Genomic DNA, 22756 nt, shown 5'->3' with positions numbered 1-22756 from the left:
TCTTTGAGTCCGATTCTGTAGCCAACTGTGAATCCACCTAATAGTTGTTCCATGTAGCCCACTTTTAGCTAGTTTGTTAATCAGAATGTCATGTGGTACTTTGTCAAAAACTTTGCTGAAGTCAAGATATATGACGTCCACAGCGTTCCCACGGTCCACAAGGGAGGTTACCTTATCAAAAAATGAGATCAAATTTGTCTGACAGGACTTGTTCTTGACAAATCCATGTTGGCTTCTAGTGATCACCGCATTGATTTCAAGGTGTTTACAGATTGACTTCTTTATAATCTGCTCCAGAATTTTCCCAGGGATGGATGTCAGACTGAATGGTCTGTAGTTCCCAGGTACTTCCTTTTTGCCCTTTTTGAAGATAGGGACAACGTTAGCCCTCCTCCAGTCGTCCGGCACCTCACCCGTCTTCCATGATTTTGCAAAGATAATAGACAAAGGTTCTGAGAGTTCTTCCGCTAGCTCCTTCATTACTCTAGGATGCAGTTCATCGGGCCCTGAAGATTTGAACTCATTCAAGGAAATTAGGTGTTCTTTGACCATTTGTTTATCAATCTCAAACTGTAATCCTGCCCCCTCAACTTCTGCTTCACTTTTTCCAGGGGGGTCATAGACCCGCTTTTGGGAGAAGACTGAGGCAAAGTAGGAATTGAGCACTTCAGCCTTTTCTTTGTCATCTGTTATCAATATGCCATCCTCATTAAGCAGTTGAACCACCATTTCTTTCCTCTGTCTTTTACTACTCACATATCTGAAGAAAGCCTTTTTATTGCTTTTAGCATCCCTCGCTAATCTCAGCTCATTCACAGCTTTAGCCTTCCTGACGCCATTTCGGCATTGTCTGTACTCTTCTTTTGTAGCCTGGCCTTCCTTCCACTTCCTATATGTATCTCTTTTTGTTTTCAGGTCATCTCTAAGCTTTTTGTGGAGCCACATTGGTTTCCTCTGTTGTCTTCTATCTTTTCTCCTTGTTGGAATTGTTTGTAACTGTGCCTTTAAAATTTCATTTTTTAAATACTCCCACCCATCCTGCACTCCTTTTCTCATTAAGCTCATTTGCCATGGGACCTTACTTATCATAGTTCTGACTTTATTAAAATCAGCTTTCCTAAAATCCAGAGTACGTGTATGGCTACACTCGACTTTTGTCTCCTTCCTAATCAAGAATTCAAGTATGATGTGGTCACTTTCCCCCAGAGTTCCTGTAACTGCCACTTTATCCACTAAGTCATCCCAGTTGGTCAATATCAAGTCAAGGATTGCCGATCCTCTAGTTCCTTCCTCCACTTTCTGTAGGAGAAAGTTATCACCCACACATGTCAGGAATTTCTTGGAAGGGCCGCTTTTGGCAGTAATGGTCTCCCAACAGATATCAGGGTAATTGAAGTCCCCCATCACTACTACATCACACTTCCTTGAAACACTGACAATTTGTTTCTCAAAAGTTTCATCCTCGTCTTCTCCTTGATTGGGTGGTCGGTAGTAGACTTCGATTATCATGTTCTTTTTATTCCTTGCGCCATTTATTTTAATCCAGATGCTCTCGATGGGGCTCCCAGTCTCATCCACCTGTATTTCTGTGCAGGGATAGTATTTTTTAACATATAGTGCAACTCCACCTCCCTTTCTATTTCTTCTGTTCTTTTTGAACAAGTTATATCCTTCAATTGCTATATTCCAGTCATGGGAGTCATCCCACCAAGTTTCAGTTTTACCTATCAAGTCGTATTTGCCTTCATGTAATAAGAGTTCAAATTCGTTCTGTTTGTTTCCCATGCTCTGGGCATTAGTATATAGACATCGAAGACCATGTATTATATAGTCTGGCTTTGTTCCTACATTGTTGCAGACACTATTTTGGGGCACTATTGGAGCTGTTCTCTGTACTGTGGTGCCTTGGCCTTCATCCATTGTTGCCGCAAGGTTTACATCTCCCGCCCCCGTAAGATTCAGTTTAAAGCCCTCCTGATCAAGTTCTTCATGCTGTGGCCAAACACATTCTTTCCAGCCGTTGTGAGGTGCAACCCATCCCTTGCCAGCAGTCCATGTTGCGTAGCCCGTGGTCCCAGAATCCAAAATTCTCACGTCGGCACCACCTTCATAGCCAGTCGTTCATCCGGAGTATTTTTCTTTCCCTTTCTAATCCTCTTCCAAGAACCGGGAGGATGGATGAGAAAACTACCTGGGCCCCAAAGTTCTTCAGTTTCCTTCCCAGAGTTCATAGTCTGAAATGATTTCTTCGTAGCTCTGCTTGGCGACATCATTTGTTCCCACATGGATGAGAAGAAAGGGGTATGTGTCCGTGGACTTTATGAGTTTCGGTAACACTTCAGTCACATGATTAAGCTTAAAAACAGTCACAATGCTTAAGCAGCTCTAATCATGGTTTGTGTCCTTAAAGAAACAAAATTATAAAGCCGTGGTTTAGCTTACTGAGGCAAGGTCTGCCCCTTGTGATCAAGCAGGGGAAATACAGCAAGATTGAGGAGGCAGGGAACAACCAAATCATGGTTAATCAAACCACTTCAAATCATGCTTCCACATCCTTCTTTCCAGCCGGTCTTAGCCCTGGCTAAGGTATTCAAATAGAACACAATCATGGCAAACAAAACAAAACAATGTTTGAACGTTATAAAAATGCACAGTTTGACACTGTATAAAGTTCAACCAGCTACTAGCCTGCAAAAAATTCTCTGCCAATCTCTGAATGTAGGTTCCTTCATCAATCCCTTGAAACATCAGGCAAGAACAGAGTCATGTTAAGCAGACATTTTCACCATAATGCTGTATGTAGAAAGATGCATCACTGTAGCTCAAGTAGTACCCTATGCAAGTTGGGCACAGTCACACAGCTGATTCTATAAAAATGGGTATGAACACTTGCTATAGTGTTTTGCTAGCACAATGTTGTGCTGCTTTTATGCTGGCAAGGCCGTTACAACAGCCCTAAATAGGCAGCATAATAGGACAGCAGTAAACCCACTCTGTGAGGTGGACTCTATTCTTTGCAGCTCAAGAAGATCTCAGTGCAGGTGTTGTACACCTTTTCTTTTGAGAACATTTTTTTTTTTTTGCTCTTGGGGCTATTTTTAGTGAATTAAAAGCAAGAACATGTTTCAAACCTGTTTGTGAAGAATGACACCCAGGGGAAATTTCTGTTGTGAGTCTCTACAAATACACTTTGCACAAAGAGATTAGGAGAGCAGCTGTGCTATAAACAAAACAAATGAATGAAAGTTAAAATGAAAGGACTTTATTTTTTTTTTAATATACTTTGTCGAACACACTTAAATAGTCAGATTCTAGTTTGAGAAATCAACATTATCTAGAAGCAGTGGCTGGATTCACACAACACACTAACCCACACTCAGTGGTTGAGTGTGGGCTGTTGTTGAACCATGGGTTGTTTGTTTATTTATTTATTTATTACATTTATATACCGCCCCACAGCTGAAGCTCTCTGGGCGGTTTACAACAATTAAAAATAGTGAACATTAAAAGTATACAAAAATTTAAAAAACATAAAAACAGCATAAAAACAACAGTATCCATTTAAAAACAACAATTCTGGGGTCCATTAAAAACAAACTTAACATTGTTAAATGCTGTTAAAATGCCTGGGAGAAGAGAAAAGTCTTGACCTGCCGGTGAAAAGATAACAACGTTGGCGCCAGGCGAGTCTCATCGGAGAGATCATTCCACAGTCGGGGGGCAACCACTGAGAAGGCCCTCTCCCTTGTTGCCATCCTCCGATGAATCATGGGTCAGCCTGTTGTCTGAACCCAAGTCATTTGCTATAGGGTGGCTTGTTAATCATGTGATATGGCTTGTTAACCATGCTGAACAAACCAACAACAAACCATGGATTGTCAAGGTGGCTTGTTCAAGAAAAATAAGTTAACAAGTGCAGTGTGGCTGATTTTTCTCGAACAAGACACCTTGAGAATCCATGGTTTGTTGTTGAGATATTCAACATAGTTAACAAACTACCCTGTGGAAAATGTCCTGGTTCAGACAATATACTAACCCACAATTCAACAAACAACCCATGGTTCAACAACAACCTACACTCAAATACTGGCAAAACACATAAGCACTGCTTTAATGCCTCAAAGGAGTTTGACAGTCCAGGACTGTCTAGCTAGATGAACAATCCAGGATGGTATCAATGGAACAGCTTCCATCAGTGCAATGGGAAGGAAATTATGCCCTTGCTACACTATACCCTCGTAATCTGCTCCAGAGAACTCTCCAAAAAAGATTTGGGAGGACACAGGTGCTTGGGAGGAGAAAGTCCTGTTCTGCTTGCACAACATTGGATGTCACATACCATGAGGATGTTTTGGAGAGTGGGGAGTGCAACAATATCTTATAACTGTAAAGATAGGCATCCTTGAGGTCTAGGGATGTCATCCAGACTCCAGTGCTGGATATTATATTCCAGACCCCTGACCCATGGTCAGGGGTCTGTTTAGCTTCACTCTGAAATTGTGATTTTAAGCTAATTCATGTTATGGCATTATAATACCTCTAACTAAGACTTAAAAGGACTGGCTTTGAAAAGAAAAAAATGCAGCTGCCTTTTGCAAACAGATTTTGCAGAGCAAGATTAATTTTCGGCAAGCTGTGTTTGCAGAGCTGCTGATAATGAGTGAAGGAGCATGAAAACTGACGCATGCTCACATACCAACTAGGAGGAAAAACCTTTGCTGAGAAGCTCGTGTTATGCACCTGCACATACTCAACACCTCTTGGTTCGAGGAGCCATAAAAATGAAGAATTATTGGGGAGAGTGGTTAAAGGCATATATGCCCAAAGTTCAAGGAAGACGAACTAAGAAGAAAAACATCAATCAAGATAAGATGTCCAGATGGTAGAACTTCAGCAACATTTTAGAAAGTCTCTGATTAAGCCATTAATGATAACGCTGGAGATGTTACCAAAACACAAGTGTAAAATGTGAGATTGTTGGGAATAGACATCTCACTTCTGACTGGTGAATGGGTGGTCTAACCAACCAAACTGCCCATTTTTTATTGGAATATGGTTGTCTCATCACTCATTGGGGCCCACCTCTGGCCAGAACAAGTGCAAAGGTAACGAGAGCTCAATTTCATTTCACTTTGCTCTCTTGCTACTTCACCTATGATCTTCGCTGGACCCAAAGATTTGGATATCTATGGACCTCTTTAGATGCTTTCGAACTTACAAATAATGTTAACGCTTTAATTTCTGAAGTTAGATCTTAGAATATTTTTCTGAATCTGGGACTTTGTCTTATTTCTGAAAATGAGACATGGAATCGTTTCCAAAATTGAAGCTATCTTGGAACCAAGCTTAGTTAACCCTTTTAATTCCAAATTGGGTTAACTCCTTAAGTGCAATTACATTTTAGGTTCTGAAACTGGGTGCAACAGTTTTAACATTCACACTACCAGAATTAACACCTGCAGCATCCATAGCAATTCTATGGGCCCTAGGCAACATTTCTGGATCCAAAGTCGGTGACAGTGCTCCGACCTCCGACCCAGGAACCCCAACTCCCCACCCCACCTGTTCTATGGGCAGTTCTATGGGTGGGGAAGGGAGGGGAGGGGAGGGGGCTGGGGAGGGCGGGTTATGAAGAATCCTCCAGCTTCCCCAGCTGCCTTCCTCCCACTTTGCAAAGCTCCAGTGAGAAGGGTGAAGAAGGCTGCCTAGCAAAAATGTAGAGCAGGAGGAGTGCGGAGACAAAGATGGCCTCCACGCTCCTCCCGCTCTGTATAGGATTCCCACCAGCCTCAGAGTTTGGAGGACAACAGGGAGCCCTATGGGATTATTATGCCCTAAGTCTCAGAAACATTTAACTCAGAACACTTGATTTTTCACTTTTAGACCTTAGCTTTTTTGCTCTAGCTTCCACATTTAACAGCACAGGTGTCAAGTTCGGACTTAGCTTGGTTATCCACCAGGTTGTCTTGAACTCAATTGGTATAGGTTCTGAAGCTAAACAAGACCAAGTTAGCATTTATTATTAGTGTTTCAAATGTAAGCAATATTTGTTATTCTTAATCTAAATGAAAAAAATTAAAAACAAAAAATACCAGAAGCAGAAGGGGAGGGACACCCTATGCAGAAACGCTAGAGGTTCCACATATTCAGCCTCTGAACATACTGTTTGTGAGCAAGTTCATGCCTGAATGTTTACAAAACATTAACCTGAATTTAAACAAAGATGACACGCCACTGGCACTTACGTTAAGAAACCTGCCCACGTTGCCTTCTCTAGTGGCATCGAACAAACAAGGATTCTCGTCTTCTATTGCTACTTCAGTATGAGCAGGTTCTTGCCTGCCTCTCCCAGTTTTTTTCTTGTGAGTGTCATCAGTCCAGAGTAGTTCCTTGCATGGTTTTTTAATCCATCTGTCATCTTGCACAGGTGTCTTGTTGCTCAAAGTGGCATTTGAAAGAGGATCAGCTTCAGATAGTACAATGTTCACTAGTTCCCCGAGCTTTCCTTGTAGGCTTGATTCTATCAAACAGCATTTCAAAATAGCATATGATTCAGGAGTATCACATTAAACTCATCCATCAGTCACACTGATGTCCAGTATCACACATCCATGCCATAATTTAAAGTTAAACAAGTTTCTGTTGGAGAGAAAAAACCATACTGTGAATTTCTGTTCTCTGAGCAGAAGGGCAATTCCACACCTCAGGGAGAATGTCAGCTCTTCCCAGTCGGAGCTGTATGTTCTCTAAAGGGTTATGTTTCTAATCAAGGGAAATATATAGTGAAAATCCGTAAACTTTTGTAGAGGACTTTGATGACTGGAAGAATTCTTCCAGTCTGCAAATGAACAAGAAGATTTGGACTTGGCATCGATGCATCCCAAGCAAAACAAAAATGAAAATTCCCAAGGATTTACAGTGTTATCACATATAGACTTGAAAAATACTTTGTGGAGTCAAAACGGAATTCTACCAGTACTCCATAGTGTACATGGTAAATTTGCAATTGTGCTTTGTTACTCAGTGTATGGATATGGATATTTATAAAGGTGTATTTTAAAAGTAAATTCTATGGATATGGAGTATGGCTATAGTGATAGTGTACTTGAGAAAATCCTTATTGTTTTTTGGACGGGCATACTACCCCATCAAGTTGTTTAATTTGGATTTCTACTCTGACTGCTGTAGTTGCTGCCCAGAAATGTGTCCTGTTTGATAGGTGACCCATGCTCTAACAGTCAGGAAGTTTTTCCTGTTATATTGTCGTATTGCTTTAACAGTCAGGAAGTTTTTCCTGATGTCCAGCCAGAATCTGGCTTCCTGTAACTTGAGCCCATTATTCCGAGTCCTGCACTCCAGGATGATTGAGAAGAGATCCTGACCCTCCCCAGTGTGACAACCTTTTAAGTATTTGAAGAGTGCTATCATGTCTCTCCTCAATCTCCTCTTCTCCAGGCTGAACATGCCCAGTTCTTTCAGTCTCTCTTCATAGGGATTTGTTTCCAGACCCCTGATCATCCTGGTTGCCCTCTCCTCTGAACCCCGTCCAGTTTGTCTGCCTGCTTCTTGATGTGTGGTGCCCAGAATTGGACGCAATACTCAAGATGAGGCCTAACCAGGGCTGAATAAAGGGGAACCAGTACCTCGTTTGATTTGGAAGCTATATTTCTATTAATGCATCCTAAAATAGCATTTGCTTTTTTTGCTGCCACATCACACTGTTGGCTCATATTCAACTTGTGATCTACAACATGCTTGTAGTATTGCTGAGCCAAGTATCCCCCATCATGTAACTGTGCATTTGATTTCTTTTTCCTAGATGTATAACTTTGCATGTATCCCTTTAAATTTCATTCTGTTGTTTTCAGCCCAGCGCTCCAGCCTATCAAGTCTCATATAGATGGGAAACAAGATGGAACCTTGTGGTACTCCACTGGCAAATAGCTATGGGGTGGAGTAGACGCCCCCCAGCACCACCTTCTGAGTTATCTTTCCGGGTTGTTTGCAGTTAACAATCTATAGTTAAACCACAGTGCAGCGTGACCCATGAGTCAACCATAATTCATACTCTACCCATACTCTGGGTTGTCATTATATGCAAAGCAGGCCACAGAAAGGGAAATTATAAGAGACCACAGTGATCCTTTTCTTCCATTGTATCTATACTGCTGCATCAAGTAGCCAGACAGATTCAGCTGGGAGAGGTTTAAGTCCTGTGCCTTCATCCACCATGACTCAAACCATTTAGGAAGCAAATTGTCTACAGGAGCCTTTCCCAACCTGATGTCTCCCAGATGTGTTAGATTACAACTCCCATAATTTCAGCAAGCATTTGGGGACACCAGGCTGGGGATGGCCAGTCTACCATCTCTACCATTTTGTGGATATGATCTCCAATTTTTTTTAGCATGAATTTGGGGCAATTATTCCTTCTTTTACAGTGAAGAACAGTTTGAATTATTAATTACATATTCTAAATTAAATAACAGAATTCATAATATAAAAGAAACAAATTCAACAACTTTGCTCGAACAAATTAGTGTGAATTATATGAGCATGAAACTAAGAGCTGTAAAATTACTTTCGTCTCCTTTCTTGGTTGCAGTAGTTATTCTTCTTCCCGATTTCTCACACACAGAACTTTCATCCTCATCTGAGCTGGCATCACTGATTCCCTTTGAAGAAAACAAAAAGCTCTACATTTTGCTCTTTGTAAAAGGTGCATTTTTCTTTTTTAACTTAGTGATTAAACTTCAACCTAGTGAAGATAAGACAAGCCACTTCTCAGAGTGAATGCTTGCTATACTGCAATATAGAATTATTTGAAAAAGTGGACTGGAAAAATGGCTCCAATTTATCAAAACATTTAATTTAGTAGAACTGGAACAGGTACTTTATTTACACTTTGTCTTTTTTTAAAAGCTTAAGTCCTAAAATGTGGTAAAAGTGTGTAATTCCAGACTTACCCTGCAATGTATGTTAAACATGGGAGCCTAAATCAAGTTATGTCATTAGATCAATTTCACAGGCAAGTTCCTATAATTATACCACCAAGACTTTAAGGTTTTCAGTCTCAAGAAAGCAGCCTGATCTGTTAATGTCTTCTGCCAGGAAGACAAGAGATTTCTGCCTCCAAACAATGGCCTTTTGCATGGCTCTTCTGGTGCCATGCAGGACATGGCCCAACTGCCTAAGGCCAGCAGCCAGGGGAAGTATTAGAACCTAGAACCAATATTTTGTTTGACTGGAGTGACTTCAGTCTTATCTTATACAGTATTAATGTCCTGGTTCCCTCAGCCAACTTACAGCAGAACTGTATGCTAACTTCTCTTGGGTGGCTGGAGTGGAAGCTGGCAGAGTTTTCTTCCCCTGCTTCATATTAAAGAGTCATATTGCTTTTTAATGCAGTAGGTAGCTATTGATCCTATAGGTATTTTAGGGTGAACAGAGTCCTTGTGGCAAAGCTTAATTTGGCTCACCTAGTGACACCCTGGGATGCCAGGGTCAAGAGAGGGGAAAAAGGAGTCTCCAAAAGACTTCGGGGACATCACAAACTTTGAATACTGCATTGAAATACATAAGTTTAAATAACCCTTCATATCTGGCAGAAATGGTGTCTAATCAAAAACGTGTGTTTTCATAGCCACCTAGAGATGCCACTGCACCCAAACAATAGTAGAAGGCTCCTAGGTCCATGAAAAGCAAAAAACCCAACTCCCTCAATTTCTCTCTGGGACCAAATGGTATTTCTTTGCCACTTTTCCCACCACCCCCTCACAAAGGATACCATATTGGCAATGTCCTGCTGCCACTGTCTGCTGGGTTGGAGTAGTACACAAATGCATAGTGACTATTTTCTGCCCACCAAGCTTCCCTTTTAAATAGGCAAGCAGGACAAGTGTTAGAGAAATGTATACATCCACACTCTTATCAGTTCACCTAAAGAGACCAAAAAAAAATGTGGAGAAGCAGTAGCAACACTGGACTACACCAAGTAGTGATTTATCTACATAACCCTCATTGAAAAAAGGTATGCATTTCCCACACAAGAGGCCTTCAAGAGGCAGCTGGACAACCGTCTGTCAGGTATGCTTTAAGGTGGAATTCCTGCATTGAGCAGGGGGTTGAACTTGATGGCCTTATAGGCCCCTTCCAACTCTACTACTCTATGATTCCCTTTCTTCTCCTATCTACAAGGGTACAAGCTCACTAAGGGGTAGACTTGCAAGCTGCCCTTAGAAGCAGATTCCTGCATTGAGCAGGGGGTTGGACTCGATGGCCTTGTAGGCCCCTTCCAACTCTGCTATTCTATGATTCTATGATTCAGAGATTGTACTTGGGGGAAGAGAGAGAAAGAAGGGTATAACAACAATGACCCTGTTCAGACGACACACTAAGCCACAGTGGTTAAGAATTCTGAGCTAAACATTACGGCTTAATGTATCATGGGAGCCATGACTTGGTATGTCATGTTAACCCTTCCTAACCATGATGGCTACATAACCACACTTTAAAGATGTACCTGTCTGGACCATAAGGTCATCCTCAGGGGTCCTTCTCTGTGAGCCCCTGCCAAAGGAAGTAAGGCAGGGGGCTACCAGGAGGAGGGGCTTCTCCGCTGTGGCACGCCGGCTGTGGAATGAGCTCCCTAAGGAGGTTTGCTTGGCACCTACATTATATGCTTTTAGACGCCAGGTGAAGACCTTTTTATTCTCCCAGCATTTTAACAGTCTATAAATTAATTTTAACTTTGCTGTTTTAAATTTGTATTTTAAATTTGTATTTTTGCATTGCTGCTGTTTATATCTTGGTTGTGCTTTTATATTGTATTTTATATTATGGCTTTATACTATTGTTTTGTTTTGAATTGTCTTAAATTTGTAAACAGCCCAGAGAGCTTTGGCTATTGGGCGGTATAGAAATGCAATAAATAAATAAATAAAATTACAATTTGCTGCAAAAGAGTTAGCTGCCTAATCATGGCTTAGTGTGTTGTCTGAACAGGTCCTTTGTGTTAGCAACAGATTGTTGTATCCTAAACCATTTTTACATCACATGTAAGAACAGAATAGATTTGAAGAGACTGGAAATGTACACTGAAATGAAGTGAGAAGCCCACAAGGAAGGCTAAAAATAAATCTGGTATTTTTACTAGTTGTTTCCGACGACTTTGAAGAATATATGTTCTAGTTTTTTGTCGTGTGATAGCTTGGTTATTCCAACTCCTGTTATAGTTGTAGTTCTGAATTCTGATAAGAAATAGAAAAAGTTTTATATAACATAGAATGAAACAGAATTATTTAAAATATTTCTCTTAGAAATTGCCCAATGTCAGTTTCAAACCAAATTCCTTTCCTAACCTTTGGTGGAAGCTCTGGAAGGTAGAAACTCCAGAATTTATCAACACATTTAAGATTCTTATGTTTTAAATACAAATGCCGGTTGCTTACCTGTAACTGTAGTTCTTCGAGTGGTCATCTATGCATTCACACATATGGGCTCTGCGCCTGCGCGGAGACCTGAATCGGAACCTCTACTAGCTAGGTAAAAGGTTTTTGGCGGGAACCCCTCCCCCACGCTACTGCGCATGCGCCCAGGGTTCCCGCCCTTACCTCAGTTTACAGGAGTCCGACATTGTGCTCCCATAAACATGAAATGTGTCATCCAATAAAATGTACTATAAACATATAAGCATATACCTATATTCTAAATAAATAAATAAAATAACCACTATGCACCACCAAGAGGGGATGGTGGGTGGGTTGTGTGAATGCATAGATGACCACTCGAAGAACTACAGTTACAGGTAAGCAACCTGAATTTCTTCATCGTGGTCTCTATGCATCACACATATGGGCGAGTAGCAAGCTGACATACCTGGAGGTGGGTTGGTGTGTCATCTTAGAACCTCGGAGAGGACTGTCCTCCCAAAGGAGCAGTCTTGTCGTGCACGAGTGTCCAAGTTGTAGTGTTTGACAAACGTGGATGGAGCGGACCATGTAGCTGCCTTGCACACTTATCTTAAAGGCAGTCCTCTGCTGAAGGCGACAGAGGTTGCCATGGCTCTGGTTGAGTGAGCTGTCACTGGTTGCTGCAGTTTCAATTTTGAAAGTGAGTATGCCAGCTCAATTGTCTGCACAATCCACCGTGACAATCGTTGGCATGATACAGGGAGTCCCTTACGTGGCTCTCCATAACAAACAAATAATTGTTTGGTTTTCCTGAAATTTTCAGTTCTGGCCTTGTAGAAGGTGAGAGCTCTCCTCACATCCAGCATGTGAGTGAGCTGTCACTGGTTGCTGCAGTTTCAATTTTGAAAGTGAGTATGCCAGCTCAATTGTCTGCACAATCCACCGTGACAATCGTTGGCATGATACAGGGAGTCCCTTACGTGGCTCTCCATAACAAACAAATAATTGTTTGGTTTTCCTGAAATTTTCAGTTCTGGCCTTGTAGAAGGTGAGAGCTCTCCTCACATCCAGCATGTGAAGTGACCTATCTACTACTGTTGTGGGATTAGGGAAGAAAGCTGGTAAAATAATGTCCTGTGACAAATGAAACGATACTACTTTAGGCAGAAATGCCAAGTCTGTGCGTAGAACCACCTTGTCCTTATGAAATGTAGTATAAAGAGGGTCTATCCTGAGAGCCCTGAGCTCACTTGCACGTCTTGCAGAGGTTATAGCCACTAGGAAGGCAGTCTTGAGGGATAAGAGTCTAAGATCTGCAGAGGCCATAGGCTCAAAGGGCTTTCTTGTCAGTGATTGCAACACTACTGACAGACTCCACGATGGAACGATCTCCTTAATTGTTGGTATTGTATTCTTTAGGCCTTTTAGGAATGTCTTCGACAAAGGATGGGAAAAAACTGAAAAGCCCTCAGCACCTTTACGATATGCTGCAATCGCAGCTAGGTGTAACCTAATTGAGGAAAGTTTTAATCCCTGTTGGTACAAAGACAGTAGGTATTCCAGTATTGTTGCAACTGAACAAGAGTCTGGCATTACCTTCAGAGAGGACACAACAAAGCAAAGGCAATTCCACTATAATCAAAAAGGAAAAAAAAAACCAAAGCAGAAATCGACAATATGGATGGAACAGAGTCCCTAGAGGTGGTGACCTGCAAAGGGTATGCAATGTTCGTGTTTCTGCCTGAGCTCAACATGGCGTATACCTGCAACAAGTGCAAGCTGGTGGCACTTTTGGAAGAAAAAGTGAGAGGACTTGAGCAGCGAGTGTCAACCCTCCACGGAATAACAGAAGTCGAGGAGTTCTTAGACCGAACGGTGGAACTGCAACAGCAACAAGAAGCACATGAGATTGAAGAACAACAGCCAGCTGAAGCAGAAGTGGAGTATGCTGATGGGAGGGAAGCCAATGAAGAGGAAACTCCCTGGAAAAGAGTGACAGTTAGGAGCAGAAGAATTAGAAGGCATTCTGCACCAGTGGAGCCATTGGAGTTAAGCAACCGCTTTAAGCTTCTGGAGAATGAGATTGAAGGACAGTTTGCAGAGGAGGAAGTACAGGAGACACCATGCAACAGTGACCAAGAGGCAGAAGGTAGGTCAAAAAAGAAGAGAAGAGTAGTCGTTGTGGGAGACTCCCTGCTGCGTGGGATTGAAACCCAAGTATGTCGTGAAGACCCATGGACTCGCCAGGTGTGCTGTCTCCCTGGAGCACAGATTAGAGATGTGACTGAAGGGTTACCGAAGCTCATAAAGCCCACGGACACATACCCCTTTCTTCTCATCCATGTGGGAACAAATTATGTCGCCAAGCAGAGCTACGAAGAAATCATTTCAGACTTTGATGTTCTGGGAAGGAAACTGAAGAACTTTGGGGCCCAGGTAGTTTTCTCATCCATCCTCCCAGTTCTTGGAAGAGGATTAGAAAGGGAAAGAAAAATACTCCGGATGAACGACTGGCTTCGAAGGTGGTGCCGTCGTGAGAGTTTTGGATTCTGGGTCCATGGGCTACGCTTCTTGGAGCATGGACTGCTGGCAAGGGATGGGTTGCACCTCACAAGGGCTGGAAAGAATGAGTTCGGCCACAGCATGAAGAACTTGATCAGGAGGGCTTTAAACTGAATCTTACGGGGGTGGGAGATGTAAATTTCAAGGCAATAATGGATGAAGGCCAATGCACCACAGTACAGAGAACAGCTCCAACAGTGTCCCAAAATAGTGTCTGCAACAATGTAGGAACAAAGCCAGACTATAAAACACATGGTCTTCGATGTCTATATACTAATGCCCAGAGCATGGGAAACAAACAGAATGAACTTGAACTCTTATTACATGAAGGAAAATACGACTTGAGAGGTATAACTGAAACTTGGTGGGATGACTCCCATGACTGGAATATAGCAATTGAAGGATATAACTTGTTCAAAAAGAACAGAAGAAATAGAAAGGGAGGTGGAGTTGCACTATATGTTAAAAATACCTATCCCTGCACAGAAATACAGGCGGATGAGACTGGGAGCCCCGTCGAGAGCGTCTGGATTAAAATAAATGGGGCTAGGAATAAAAAGAATATGATAATCGGAGGCTACTACTGACCACCCAATCAAGGAGAAGACGAGGATGAAACTTTTGAGAAACAAATTGCCAGTGTTTCAAAGAAGTGTGATGTAGTGGTGATGGGGGACTTCAATTACCCTGATATCTGTTGGGAGACCATTACTGCCAAAAGCGGACCTTCCAAGAAATTCCTGACATGTATGGGTGATAACTTTCTCCTACAGAAAGTGGTGGAAGGAACTAGAGGATCAGCAATCCTTGACTTGTTATTGACCAATAGGGATAACTTAGTGGATAAAGTGGCAGTTACGGGAACTCTGGGGGAAAGTGACCACGTCATACTTGAATTCTTGATTAGGAAGGAGACAAAAGTCGAGCGTAGCCATACACATACTCTGGATTTTAGGAAAGCTGATTTTAATAAACTCAGAACTATAATAAGTAAGGTCCCGTGGCAAGGGAGCCTAATGAGAAAAGGAGTGCAGGATGGGTGGGAGTATTTAAAAAATGAAATTTTAAAGGCACAGTTACAAACAATTCCAACAAGGAGAAAAGATAGAAGACAACAGAGGAAACCAATGTGGCTCCACAAAAAGCTTAGAGATGACCTGAAAACAAAAAGGGATACATATAGGAAGTGGAAGGAAGGCCAGGCTACAAAAGAAGAGTACAGACAAGTGGCGCAGAAGTGCCGAAATGGCGTCAGGAAGGCTAAAGCTGTGAATGAGCTGAGATTAGCGAGGGATGCTAAAAGCAATAAAAAGGCTTTCTTCAGATATGTGAGTAGTAAAAGACAGAGGAAAGAAATGGTGGTTCAACTGCTTAATGAGGATGGCAAATTGATAACAGACGACAAAGAAAAGGCTGAAGTGCTCAATTTCTACTTTGCCTCGGTCTTCTCCCAAAAGTGGGTCTATGACCCCCCTGGAAAAAGTGAAGCAGAAGTTGAGGGGGCAGGATTGCAGTTTGAGATTGATAAACAAATGGTCAAAGAACACCTAATTTCCTTGAATGAGTTTAAATCTCCAGGGCCCGATGAACTGCATCCTAGAGTAATGAAGGAGCTAGTAGAAGAACTCTCAGAACCTTTGTCTTTTTATCTTTGCAAAATCATGGAAGACGGGTGAGCTGCCAGACGACTGGAGGAGGGCTAACGTTGTCCCTATCTTCAAAAAGGGCAAAAAGGAGGAACCTGGGAACTACTGACCAGTCAGTCTGACATCCATCCCTGGGAAAATTCTGGAGCAGATTATAAAGAAGTCAATCTGTAAACATCTTGAAATCAATGCAGTGATTACTAGAAGCCAACATGGATTTGTCAGGAACAAATCCTGTCAGACTAATTTGATCTCATTTTTGATAGGATAACCTCCCTTGTGGACTGTGGGAATGCTGTGGACGTCATATATCTTGACTTCAGCAAAGCTTTTGACAAAGTACCACATGACATTCTGATTAACAAACTAGCTAAAAGTGGGCTACATGGAACAACTATTAGGTGGATTCACAGTTGGCTACAGAATCGGACTCAAAGAGTACTTATCAATGGAACATTCTCAAACTGGGGAGAGGCAACGAGTGGGGTGCCACAGGGCTCAGTCCTGGGCCCAGTGCTCTTCAACATTTTTATTAATGATTTGGACGAGGAGGTGCAGGGAACGCTGATCAAATTTGCAGATGACACCAAATTGGGTGGGATAGCTAATACCCTGGAAGACAGAAACAAACTTCAAAGTGATCTTGATAGGCTGGAGTGCTGGGCTGAAAACAACAGAATGAAATTTAATACGGATAAATGCCAAGTTCTACATTTAGGGAATAGAAACCAAATGCACAGTTACAAGATGGGGGACACTTGGCTCAGCAATACTACAAACGAGAAAGATCTTGGAATTGTTGTAGATCGCAAGCTGAATATGAGCCAACAGTGCAATATTTTATTTATTTATTTATTTATTTATTACATTTCTATACCGCCCAATAGCCGGAGCTCTCTGGGCGGTTCACAAAAATTAAAACCATTCAAAGTATAAAACAACAGTATAAAACCATAATATAAAATACAATATAAAAGCTCAACCAGATAAAAACAGCAGCAATGCAAAATTACAATTTTAAAACCATATTATTTAAAATTTATAGATTGTTAAAATGTTGGGAGAATAAAAAGGTCTTCACCTGGCATCTAAAAGCATATAATGTAGGTGCCAAGCGAACCTCCTTAGGGAGCTCATGGCTGCAAGAAAGGCAAATGCTATTTTGGGCTGCATTAATAGAAGTATAGCTTCCAAATCACGTGAGGTACTGCTTCCTCTCCATTCAGCCCTGGTTAGGCCTCATCTAGAGTACTGTGTCCAGTTCTGGGCTCCACAATTCAAGAAGGACGCAGACAAGCTGGAGCGTGTTCAGAAGAGGGCAACCAGGATGATCAGAGGTCTAGAAACAAAGCCCTATGAAGAGAGACTGAAAGAACTGGGCATGTTTAGCCTGGAGAAGAGAAGATTGAGGGGAGACATGATAGCACTCTTCAGATACTTCAAAGGTTGTCACACAGAGGAGGGCCAGGATCTCTTCTCGATCCTCCCAGAGTGCAGGACACGGAATAACGGGCTCAAGTTAAAAGAAGCCAGATTCCAGCTGGACATCAGGAAAAACTTCTTGACTGTTAGAGCAGTGCGACGGTGGAATCGGTTACCTAGGGAGGTTGTGGGCTCTCCCACACTAGAGGCATTTAAGAGGCAGCTGGACAACCATCTGTCAGGGATGCTTTAGGGTGGATTCCTGCATTGAGCAGGGGGTTGGACTCGATGGCCTTGTAGGCCCCTTCCAACTCTGCTATTCTATGATTCTATGATTCTATGATTCATTTGACTGTTCTTTAGGGTGAAATTCTTGAATCTCTGCCACTTATTAGCATAAGACTTTCTCGTTGACGGTTTTCTCGATGCCATCAAGAAGTGATCCACCGTTAAGGTTTCGGAACGGAGAGGGGATAGGGTGTTATCCTCCACGCTGTCATTTTGAGTGTCTGGAGGTCTGCATGACGAACTCTGCCTTGGTGTCAAGATAACGTCGGTAACGACGGCAGTTTGATATAGTTCCGTTTCGAGAGGCGAAGAGCATGAGGGAACCAAGTCTGTTGAGGCCACCAAGGGGCTATCGCAGTCTGCTCCGTCCGATTGAATTTTGGCTAGAACCCTCGTCAGGAGTGGGAAAGGGGGAAAGATGTAAAGCAAGTCCTCTCTCCACGTTCTTGTGAATGCGTCTCCTAACGAGTTTCTTCCTTTTCCTGCTCTGCTGCAGAATCTGGAACAGGCTGCGTTTTCCTCGGTAGCGAAGACATCGACAGCTGGATACCCCCAGTACCGAAAGAGGTCTTTCCTTACTTCGGTATCGAGTTCCCACTCATGGTCGGTGTGGAAGGACCTGCTGAGGGAGTCTGCGATGGTGTTCTCCTTCCCTGCTACGTGGATCGCAGTCAGGTGAGTATTTCTTTTTATGCACCAATTCCAAATTCTGAGAGCCGACCGGGTCAACGGGTGTGATCTTGTTCCCCCTTGCCTGTTTATGTAGCAGACTACTGTGGTGTTGTCTGTAGCAATTAGGACATTCCGGCCTTCGATGATCTGAGCGAAGGTTTTTACAGCATTCTCCACTGCTAAAAGTTCCAGGTGGTTGATATGCTCCTCCTTTTGGTGGGGAAACCATCGGCCCTGGGCAGTGAGGGTGTTGCAATGCGCTCCCCATCCGAACATAGAAGCGTCGGTCGTGATCGTTACCGACGGTGATTTTTGTTGGAAAGGAACTCCTTCTAAAAGGTTCCCCATCGACAGCCACCACTTGAGGGATGCCCGCACTTGTCTCGGGATCGAGAGGAAGGTTCTGTGAGCGTTGCGTCGTAGGTCGAACGTTCTTAAAAACCACCCTTGTAAGACTCTCATTCGTAGCCTTGTGAATCTGATCACTGCGGTGGTGGCTGCCATTAGACCCAGCAATCTCTGGATTGTCCATGCTGAGAGCCTTGCTCGGCCCTCGATGTCGAGGACCAGATCGCGAAGAGTCTTTGCTCTGGACACAGGGAGATATGCTCTTCCATCTAGAGATGATAGAGTCACCCCTATAAAGTCTATTCTCCTCTGTGGAGTCAAGATGGATTTCTCTTCGTTGACCCAAAGTCCCAGAGTGCTCAACAATTCGAGTGTTGTTGCTATGTTTTTCTGAAGCGTACTGCAGCTGTCCGCTACCAGAAGCCAATCGTCTATGTATGGGTAAATAAACACTTCCTTTTGTCTCAGATGAGCGCAGACGACTGCCATCACCTTTGTGAAGACTCTCGGCGCCGTCGCAAGTCCAAAAGGGAGGACGGTGAATTGGAACTGCTGAGTTCCGATGGAGAAGCGCAGGTAAGTTTGATGCGACTTCCTGATGGAAATGTGGAAGTAGGCATCCCTCAGGTCTACCACAGCGAACCAGACCCTCGTATGTAGGAGTTGGAGAATAGAAGTAACTGTTGTCATACGGAATTTTTTTGGGGTGATATAATTGTTCAATTGCCTGAGATCCATAATTGGTCGAAGACCCCCGTCCTTCTTCGGGACCATGAAGTAACGCGAAAAGAACCCCTGGTTGATTTGGTCTGCTGGTACAGGGGAGATGGCTTCCTTCGTTAGTAAGGTTTGTACCTCGAGAAGCAGAGGAGGGGAAGGCGTCGTTACTTCACTCCCGAAGAGGGAGGGAGGGCATCGAATTCGATGGCATACCCCTCTTTGATGATGGTGAGCACCCAGGAATCTGATGTTATTAACTCCCATTGATGGAAAAAGGGTGCTAGGCGGTTCGCAAATGGTAAACCTGGGGCATGGAAGTCAAACCCGCTGCCTCTTTCCAAAATCGGGTTGGCGTTTATCAGAGTGGAAGCGGCTTTGGTAGGGTCTCTTTTTCTGTAATTGCTGTTGTTGTCTTGGTTGCCCTTGAAATTGCGGTCGCTGTTGCTGGATTGGCGGTCTTGTCCAGCGCCTGGGTCTATATTGGACCGCAGGCGCAGTGAAACCCATCTTTTTTGCAGTGGTACGTGCTTTGTAGATGGAATCTAGGGCCTCGTCGGTCTTTGAATTGAATAACCCCTCGCCGTCAAAGGGCAGGTTTTCAATTCGATTTTTAGTCTCCTGAGTCAGGTTTGCAGTTCTTAGTCAGGCGTGTCTTCTCAAAGCGATTGCACCCATCATAGATTTGGAGTGACAATCTGTCTGGTGCCTAGCAGTACTTAATTGTTGCCTGGCTATGGCAGAAGCTTCCGCTTGGAATACTCTCGCTAATTCCACCTTGTCCTCTGGGAGATGGTCACATAACGAACCTATTTTCTAACAGAGGAACAACTGGTAACGGGCCATCGTAGCCTGGTAAGTGGCGGCCCTGATACCGAGGGACGAGGAGTAGTAGATTTTCCTCCCTGTTAGGTCCAATTTTCTGCCCTCCTTGTCTACAGGGGCCGAATGGGTCCTCTGTGACCGGCCCTGAACGGATTCAACTACAGTTGAGTTGGACTTTGGGTGCTGAAACAAGAATTCAGCATCCTTTCCCTGAATTTTATACATAGTTTCTAGCCTCCTTGAGGTTGGTTGTGTAGACGATGGGGCTTTCCAGGATAACTGGGCCGTTTGTCTCAAGGTAGGTGGAAGGGGAATAGCGACTGCTACATTGGTGTCTGTATGAAAGACGTTGTAGATGGGATTGTCTATGGGTTCATTAGGCTTCTGAATGTTCAAGCCAAGCGACTGGGCCATTCTCAACATGTGTTCAGAGAACCGCCCCATGTCATCGGACGGGGAGGCTGGATCCTGCGAGGTTACCGCATCCTCAGGTGATGGTACCGAGGGGGCGATTGAAATGACTGATTCCGAGTCTGATTGATAGTCCTCTTCTGGAGAAGAGGATCTAGTGAGCTGTAATTGTTGCTGAAGAGGCTCCGCTTGTTCCTGTTGCATCGGTACCACAGCAGTAGAAATCATTGCTGTCGGTACTGGAGAGTTATGGCGCCAATGGCGAATGCTCGGTGGCGAAGGCTGATGCGATGGAGGCGGAACTCGTGGCATTTGAAAAACCCTAGACGGAGGAGGTGGTTGGGCGAAATACGCCTCTGGTGGGTATTGTTGAAAAGCGCGCTCCTCTGGGAAGTAGCCTCATGGTCGGTAGCCTTCCCAGTCGTAGTAGTCATGACGGAACCGGGATTCAGAGTATTGAGATGCTCTATCCCACTCTGATCTAGGTGAGCGTTGTACTGTCTCGTATACATTTTCAACTTCCTTAGGCCTTATTACACCTTGTGCCGAGGTAGCAGGGGTAGAGTCACGTATCTCTCCCTCTGAAATGGAGCTCAGCGGTCTCAGTGTAGAGGATTGAACCGGTGCCGTAGTCGATACCGAAGTCGGTACCGTGATTGTCGGTACCGAGGCTGATTCGGCATGGTGGCTTGATGTCGGCCTGGCTGGTGTCGAGGACAGCACTGAGATCGGTACCATGGTGGATGTCGGTACCGAGATCGACTCGGCATGGTGGCTCGACCTTGACTTGGTTGGTGTCAAGGGCGGCATTATTCTTGAAGAGGATTTTTCCGACTCCTTCCTCTTCTTCTTTTTCCTCTTTTCAGTCTCGGAGGATTTTGGCATCCGGGCCTTTTTTGCAAGTTTTCTGGCCGCGGAGGAAGCCAATGACCGCCCTGGCGTGAGGGGTATCAAGGCCCTATTGTCCGCCATTACAGTTTCTGAGATTACGAAAGAGCACACATCCGTGCCATGATCGATCTCAGCGGTCTTTTTGATAGATGGTCTATCCATTTCCTTTTGTGACTTATCAGTAGCCCTGAGGGCTTTCTCCCAGAGAATGGAGTGTAATTTGTTGGCTCTGTTCTTCCTGGTTTGTTTTGTGAAGACCATACAATGGTGGCAGGCCTCCACCTTGTGCCCCTCACCTAAGCAAACTAAGAACAAAGAATGCCCGTCAGTCGGTGGGAGTTTTGCTCCACATTTCACACACTTGCGAAACGGAGCTTTTAGTGCCATGCGCCTAGGGCGCTCACGACCCAAAGATCACAGAAAAGATTAACAAATATATTATTATTATTATTATTATTATTATTATTATTATTTTATAAGGAAAAAACAGAGAAACTTGAAGAGAGGAAAAAACAGAGAAAAAACAGAAACTTGAAGAGAGATTTCCTGATAAAAGCAGAAAAAACGCTAGGAGGAAGATTTCTAAGTCTAAGCACAATGGCGGACGACGAAGAACTGAGGTAAGGGCGGGAACCCCGGGCGCATGCGCAGTAGCGTGGGGGAGGGGTTCCCGCCAAAAACCTTTTACTTAGCTAGTAGAGGTTCCGATTCAGGTCTCCGCGCAGGCGCAGAGCCCATATGTGTGATGCATAGAGACCACTATGAAGAATTTTCTGTTCCACAAACATTTTAAAGCAGGCTGAAAGTTAACCGCTTTGCCAATATTAGCATAAATCTAACTTCTGTGACATATATTTTTATATACAAGTTAATTTAAGAGAAAATGAATGTTTGGTTTCATCTGTATTTGCTTGTATTCTTAACTGCTTGTTTTCAATACTATCCAATGCAGTAGAGTTGAGTTTCAGGCTTTGCAAATGCTACATTGCATTCCATGCGAGTTCATTCGAGATCTAAAATATTCTTGGTAGTTTGAAAGGTTGCCAGAATTGCTCCAATGGAAGGAAACTAGACAGAAAATGTGCAATTTCAGGACCACGAATTATGGCTGATAGCTTTAGAAGATCAAAATCGTCGTTCATCACTTCACATAAAACATTTAAGTCAAACACAAGGAGAAAATTTGCGAGATTTAATCTTGAAGTGGTTTAAAGAGATGATACCTGATTTGCAATTAGAGGACAGCAACTTGGACCACGTCCATAGAGTGGGGGGGCAAAATTACAAAGGAGCTACCAGAGATATTTTGGTGAAATTTGGCAACTATTATAAAAAAGAGCAAGTTATGAAGAAACTGAGATCCATGGCCCAGCTACAGTATAAAGGCAAATCAGTGCAAATTTACAACGATCTTTGTCAACACACACTGAATTGGAGACGCAGTGTCAAACCAATAACTGAAATATTAGTGGGGGAAAAATTACATATTCGTGGCTTTACCCTGTTTTCTTAAGATTTACATATGGTAGGGGGGAGCACAGAGTAACTTCTTTGGATCAGGGT

At 43.3% G+C, this 22756-nt stretch overlaps 1 protein-coding gene across 1 annotated transcript in view; it reads right to left on the bottom strand.

The window, feature by feature from the left end:
• Nucleotides 1-22756, bottom strand: part of SETDB2 (SET domain bifurcated histone lysine methyltransferase 2) — a 62918-nt gene that overhangs the window by 2641 nt on the left and 37521 nt on the right. The window contains exons 9-12 of the mRNA XM_063115845.1: nt 11153-11249; nt 8582-8675; nt 6246-6520; nt 3132-3220 (exon numbers count right to left, since the gene is read on the bottom strand). Of these exons, the coding sequence (XP_062971915.1) occupies nt 3132-3220; nt 6246-6520; nt 8582-8675; nt 11153-11249 (555 nt within the window). The remainder of the gene's footprint in view (nt 1-3131; nt 3221-6245; nt 6521-8581; nt 8676-11152; nt 11250-22756) is intronic.

Source organism: Elgaria multicarinata, chromosome 2 (assembly GCF_023053635.1).
Source record: "Elgaria multicarinata webbii isolate HBS135686 ecotype San Diego chromosome 2, rElgMul1.1.pri, whole genome shotgun sequence".
NCBI lineage: Eukaryota > Metazoa > Chordata > Lepidosauria > Squamata > Anguidae > Elgaria > Elgaria multicarinata.
The sequence above is the reverse complement of the archived record's forward strand: the minus strand, read 5'-3'. Positions and strand labels throughout refer to the sequence as shown.